The sequence below is a fragment of the Austrofundulus limnaeus genome, unplaced genomic scaffold (genome assembly GCF_001266775.1).
Source record: "Austrofundulus limnaeus strain Quisiro unplaced genomic scaffold, Austrofundulus_limnaeus-1.0 Scaffold26, whole genome shotgun sequence".
Taxonomy (NCBI): domain Eukaryota; kingdom Metazoa; phylum Chordata; class Actinopteri; order Cyprinodontiformes; family Rivulidae; genus Austrofundulus; species Austrofundulus limnaeus.
Window position 1 is genome coordinate 3,496,965 of NW_013952428.1, and position 6,926 is coordinate 3,503,890.

General features: G+C 42.3%; 1 protein-coding gene across 1 annotated transcript in view; it reads right to left on the reverse strand.

Moving 5' to 3' along the window:
- Positions 1 to 2,426: 2,426 nt before the first annotated feature.
- The window catches only part of lrtm2a (leucine-rich repeats and transmembrane domains 2a), a gene marked incomplete at its 3' end in the record, with an annotated part of 27,050 nt that continues 22,550 nt past the window's right edge, over positions 2,427 to 6,926 (reverse strand). The window contains 5 exon segments of the mRNA XM_014004824.1: positions 2,427 to 3,150; positions 4,139 to 4,296; positions 4,446 to 4,534; positions 4,914 to 5,039; positions 6,237 to 6,463. Of these exon segments, the coding sequence (XP_013860278.1) occupies positions 2,648 to 3,150; positions 4,139 to 4,296; positions 4,446 to 4,534; positions 4,914 to 5,039; positions 6,237 to 6,463 (1,103 nt within the window).

The following is a 6,926-nucleotide window of genomic DNA, read 5'->3' on the forward strand; positions in this document are numbered from 1 at the left end:
GTGGCTGCAGGACCTGTTCTCCTTTGAATGGATTGTTCCAAATTGAAATTTCCCTTTGGCATCAATAAAGTATTTACTTTTTAAATTGAACACGTGACAAACTCAAGGCCCGTGGGCCAATTGTGGCCCGCCACAACATTTTATGTGGCCCACGAGAGCTTCAAAGATATATTAATGTAATAAATAAGAACATGTTGCTATGAAGTCAACATTGACCTACTATAAACTACATCCCCCATAATGCATATCCATCATTTTACCTGTGAAATGACAGCATCCTACTACTAAGTGGAGGTCCACGGGATTCAAAAGTAGCTGTCGAATTTTGTCGTGTAAAATCTCTTTTTGCTGCTTCCCTGTTGTACTGKGAAGTGGGAATTTCCCAAATCACATTTTAACTGAAACCTCCTTCACCCCAGTTGTCGTTTTTCAATAATGAGAAAATAGCTGGCAGACAAACAATTTAGCCAAACTTGTTTTTGACCAGTTAGGCAGCAYCTGTMTCAAWAAAAAWTACTCCACTTTTTWKTTWAWTTTTTTTYYTTTTGCTTTTTGTTTGGTAACTGTAACATTGTTTAAACTAATAGCCAAAGTTGTTACGTTAAAGTACATGGCATAAAATAACAAAGAAGAAACCACATGTATGTGTGCATGAATTACWGAGTGATTCATGTCCTTTTTATCAAAGCAGAATAAGATTTAGCCAAACAGCTCATTTGAAACTATAAATCTGGTTTTAACCTTAAATTTCAGAGACAAAGTAGCACACGACCCTCCTTCTAAACTCTGTCTAACCTTCTTACATAAACTTTACCAAGTACTAAACATAAATAGGTGGCAACATCAAATCATTATTACAGTAAAGGAAAAGGAAATTGGAAACAAAAACGTAGATTTCATTAACACAACAGACAAATATTTTATGAGTTCATACAGAAAAAACAAAAACAGTTTACATTTGGGCCAACACTTTATATTAGACTAGCATAATATTTATCTGTATTATACTCAGATATTAGAAACAAACTATTCATATAAGTTCATTTGAAGCCAATTTCACAAATTGGGAGGAAACTAGTTTGAACGTGGGTGTGCAATATGCAATGAATGCTACTTAGATCACTCCAGGGACAACTTTATATTTCTGTGCATCAGAAGCTGTTAAAGTTTATTTCAAGATTTCAGATGGTAATAAAAACACTTAAAACATTTTTTTTACTACAAATCTAATGCGTGAGCATTGTTTTAACAGACAATCTTCAGTGTTGGTACAACTTTCATTGCATATTGCAGACGTTTTCTTAAGAGGATGAGAGACGGATAAAAGTAAAGTTTTAAGCGGTGTACAGATGGATAGAAAAATAACAAAAGATGAGAGAGTGGATAAATAGCAGCTTCTTTTCATCCCCCTTTTCTTTAAAATCCCTCTGAGGTTTTCGTCCGTCTTTGAAAGGAACAAAAGTAGAGAAGGAGGGAGAAAGAGGTCAGGGGGAGGTTGAGACTAAAGTGCAGGAGTCTGACATTTGTAGTCCTTGGATGGATTTTGTAGTCCTTGATTGGAGAGGGAGTCCGCTGAGAGTTTTTTTTTTTTTTTCATGCTTTTGTAGCAAACCTTCACCTTTTGAGGGTGAATATAAAATAACTGCTGCAGTCCATCAGTGGCAAAAACTGACCCAGAAGCGTAAATGTCACTTTTTCTTGGTGATATCAGCTTCTCTGTCCAGAAGTTCATCGTAATACTTTTACAAGCATCAAATGACAGGTTTTTCTCTGAAGAACACACTCAAACTGCAGACAAATGCTACTGCGTGTTCCTCATTGTCCTGATGTTGTCCACGAAAGATCAAAGTCAACGCACGTCCTTCACCGTGCAACCTTTGGGAAGGCTTTCCCCATTAGCACGTCATCGTCCATTTGCATGTTTTAGAGCCCCTTTGAGAGAGGCTTATTTGTTGCAGCTTTGTGTTTCGATTTTCCATCAACATTCCCCCCATTTCCTATACTTCCTAACATCATCCTTGGGTGTCGAGAAAGAAAGACCAGAAAACAAATTAAAAGAAGTTTCAAGCTGGGGGTTTACTTGAGTGACTGCTGGCTTCGGAGATGGCACAGATTTTTAGTAATCGACGTGATCGTTGGTCCAATTAACTCGTCAACACATGCTATGAATCCCTGAATTTTCAGTCTACAAATACAGACTGAACATACAGCATGAGTGTTTTAGAACAGCTTTAATGATGTGTTTCTCACCAGCCAGAATAATGGCAAAATTCAGCTGCAAGTAGGTGGCTGGTAGGCGACTTGGAGGGATGATTGGTAACAAATACTGCAGAGAGAATGGGTCCAGAATTGGAGCGAAAAAAATCAGGGAGCAGATAAGGTGCATGTGTGTGTGTGTGGGGGGTGTGGGTGGGGGGGTTGTTAGATGGGATGAAGTAGGAGCAGGGTAAAAATAGACTAGAGGATGGATAAAGGGAAGACAAAAAAATGGGAGAGAGATGTCAGTTTGAGAGTCAGAGGGAGAGATACTATAACTGAGTTTAAAACCAGCTTTTCCATCCCTCTCCCTTTGAGCCCTTTATACTTTCATTGCTTTCACACGTCGACATGCTAAAGCCCCCTGCCCTAAAACCCAGTTTTTTTAAATTTAGGCCACAGAGGAGATCTGTTTCTCCTCCCTGTCCTCCCCATCCGCCTCTCCATCTCCCATTAGCGGCTGTCTCTTCTTCAGCTCTCTCTGGTATTTGGCCATTAGAGAAGCGTAGATGCAGCCGTAAGCGGCGGCGGCGACCATCATGATGCAAACGATGCCGCACACCACCCCGGCGATCACCACCGTGCCGATGGCGCGGCGCACGCTCACGGGCCGGTAGCGGGCACGGACGCAATCCGCCGGGGCCTCCCCGCCTCCTCCGGTGCTCGAGGAGGAGTCCTCGCCACCGTTGTCGGAGACCGGTGTGGCCCCGCTCGGGTTAAGAGCGCTCCTGCTGCACGGGGGGCCGCCTCCTTGTCTGGGTCGGGCGCCCTCGCCGCCTCCGTTCTCATCTTCGAGCTGGAGGCAGTAGTTGAACATCTCCACGGGGACGCCCCGGATGTCTCTCCCGCGCAGATCCTTGGGCAGCGTGCACTCCACCGCGTCCACTTTGCCCCCTGAAGGAGAGAGAYGAGGTCATCAAAAATACTGGCTTTAACCTGGAAAGTGTCCCTAATTAACCAACCATGGYGGGGGGGAAGAGGGGTTGTCATTCCAACCCTTGCATGAGTCATCCATCACTTTAACATGTGCCACACTCTCTGCACTAAGATTGCCTCAGTAAGCCCTTGTCTATTTCATGAGACGACATGTCAAGCTTCAACTCAGCTCTGGGGTGGAAAAGATGAAATGTMTGAGTCACTAATTCCCATCAGCGACATGAGGGTGGGGGCTTTGTTATCCCAGGCTATATTCGCTTCCAAATATGGTGTCCACCTCAAGGTCACACTCAAAGCTATTGATCTGTCCTCAAATAGGCTAAGTAATGAAAACACTGTGATAAATGGTGAGGATAATAAAGAGACAGAATTAGAGAGGGAAGATTTAGCCCCCTCTGAAAACCAAYGTCCACAAGCCTTTTTACGCTCTTTCTTCTCGATGTGTGCATCGTATGCTTCTTTAAACAGCTACTGTCGTGATTTCATGTTCAACTATGAAAGGCCTCCTCGTAATTTCCACCGCTGCTCTGATGATTATTAAATTATCGCGTCTACCGCGCGTCAGTCCCCGTCTGAAGAACTGAGCGAGAGCGGAGCGAAGCAGACGAGAGAAGAAGAGATGCTTCATTAGCGGGAGCAGCTGAGGCCCCAGGCACCGAGGTGAATGTAGATTTTTACACACGAGGAGAAAGCAGAGAGCAGCTGTGGTTATCAGCTGCAATAACAGCCTGCAGAGACGCATGGATGTGGCGTGCAGAACGACGACGAGCAGCGATAACAGAACCGTATAGTCACATTTAATGGCTAGAGGGTTGGGGCATACTCCACATCCAGACACGTCTACGTCTAATATTTTTGTTTTGTTTTACGGCCGCTCTTTCAACTTCCCTTTGTCTCTAATCTAAACGGAGCAGAAAAACCCTTGTAACATAAATCAAAAGTCCACCTCGATACAGCAGCCACTCCATCCAGTGTTTGAAGTCTCGGAGGTTGCAGTCGCACTCCCAGGGGTTGTGTCCCAGTTCCAGGTGCTGCAGGTTGGCCAGCGGCTCAAACGCTGCCCTCTCCAAACCATGAAGCCTATTACCTGCCAGTGAGAGCCACCTAGGAGGAAATAGAAACACTTTAAGATAATCAGGCGTTTATCTAAAAAAACAAGACATTACTTACTGAAACCAGAATGACTAGATACATTTGTTTAACGGTAAGTGTCTTTAAGAGCATCTATTAAAAAGTGCTTAGTGTTTGTTCACCTGAGGCTCTGCAGCTCGTCCAGAAGGCCTATTGGAACTGTGGATAGACCGTTTAATGACAAGTCCAGGCTTTGAAGACCACCTAAACCCTAAAGAAACATCAAAACCAGTTCTTTGAACACAACAGACAATGTCGGACCCAACAGCTTTTCTGCTTATCTGCTGCTACTGTAGCATCATTTAATGGGCTAAACTTGTCTAATGTGTTTTCCAAAGTTAAGTCATCGTGACATGAGCTCCGTGGTGATAAAAGCGTTAAGTGCTGAGCAAATGGTTTGTTACTARTTTATCTATAAGGGGTAGTCCAGATGTGAGTAAWTCTGTTCAGAACAATGCMTCGTTAAGCCTTCTTTGCATATTTRCAGAATGTTGTGGACTGATTGATCTGATATGGTCTTCTTTGCTTTTTGAAGGGGACATAATACACATATTTGTATTATATGGTGCCTCCTAGTGTTCAGTACCTACCTGGAAGAGCTCTCTGTCCATGACTGTCAATGAGTTGTTGTGTAGAGACAGTCTTGTTAAGTTGGACATGTCTCTAAATAATCCAGCGGGTAAATTATCCAGGTAGTTATTGGAGAGGTCCAACTCCTGAAAGACACAAAAACATTTCCACTTTCAGTATCTTTTCAAATAATAAAAAAGGTAAGAGGGTTATCACATCCTAAAAAAAAAAGACCAGTCTGCTCAGCTCCACTTGCCAGAAATCAGACAGTTCAACACTTAGCATACCTAATTCAGTCTGCAGCTCCAGTCTGACACTTCTCTAATTAGGTTCCATTAGAAAGGGCATTTGATTTTTCAAATACAATCACCAGAGACCAAGCTGAGATTTGGTAATCCAGGGTTTRACATTTAGTGGCTGCTGCCCATTTGAAATATTCTTGTTGCAGCACGTAGCTTGACATTACTCGGCGTGTTAGACAAGCTGTTTGCCATTTTCTAGGAAATTGGAAAATCGGAAAAACATTGAAGAACATTTTCAACTAAACCTGCAGCTGAGAATCTGTATTGTTGACTAAAGATGATTTTGAATAAGCAGTTTTTAGATGTCCTTTGTTCTTTTTATTTTTCTTAAGTACCACTATAACCTGGTGATGAAGATGAGCTGAATATGTAGTGTTTTTCATTTTTAAGGTTTTGGGGAGGGTGGGGGGCACTTTCAAGCAGCTTGAAAATTGGCCTCTGTCTCTGTAAGAACCTCCTACCATTTTGGACACTCCCACTTCAGTACATTTTCAAACAATACTTTAGGGCAAGAGTACTCTTTTGGGCAGAGGGAGGAGCTATGTACAAATAGGTGGTGCTTTGTACCATCAGGCGTTTAGGCAGCTCCAAATGGCCACTAAAGTAAATTCACGGTTTTCTCAAACATGCATGAATGAGTCAAAGCAACACTCTGGGTATGTTTTTGATGGGGGACATTATAATATGATATAAAGCTCAAAAAAGTCCGTTTTGCATTATACCCCTCCCCTTTAACATTTTAAGAACTTAATGCACATTTAACACAAAGTTTGGATTTTTAGTTACAGTAACTCAATGAAGGCTTAAACCTTACATTAATAGTGAAAAGATTTCCAATTGATGTAGCTTTTTTTAAAGACATGCATGTTTTATTGTTAGTATTTGTGAACTTGATATCCACCTTTTTCTTACTTACCAATATTATCTACAACATGATCAACAAAGTCAAAGCTATTTGTTTGTCTTGAGATTATTTTAAAATACAGTAAAGTTGAGAAAACAGGACAACTTTTTCTAACGAAGATAAATAAGGCTGCAGACCTCCAGGGAGGAGAGGTTGGCGAAGGCTGAGGCTCCCAGCGAGGCGAGTTTGTTGTTGACCAGCAGTAAGGAGCGGCTCCCTGGAGGCAAAAGGTGGAGTGGAGGGAGGGAGGAGAGTCCGCGGTCCCCGCAGTCCACCGCCAGGCTTTCTGAAGAGCAGACGCAGGAAGGTGGGCACGAGGAGGCTGGCAACAGCAGCGCAGCCAGGAGGCTGAGGATGCGGACGACTAATGGAGGAGAGAAGCAGAAATTGAAAACGAGTTATTCACTTCTGCCTGTGAAACTTTACTTTGATGATTTGCACAGCAGAGAGACAGAAAACTGTGATGGTAATAGCCATATTTATCTCTGAAATTATACTTGAGGAGAGATGGAGCAGAATCGAAAAGTAGAAAGTGGTTATCTCAGAATGCAAAAGCAAAACRGTTTCATGTAGATTTAGATTTTAAATAAAATAAGATGCGTATAAATCAGCTCTCACAGACAACCTTTCTCATATACTTTGAGTACAACTTCAGGTTTTGTCTTTGTTACTGCGTAGGAGAGAAATAAAAAGTTGTGCGAACTTTGTAAAAGTAGCAGAATGGATATATGGTTTAGATTAGTATATTTATTACGAGCTGCCCAAGGAAAAAGGCTATGATGTTGTGTGTGTGTGTGTGTGTGTGTGTGTGTGTGTGTGTGTGTGTG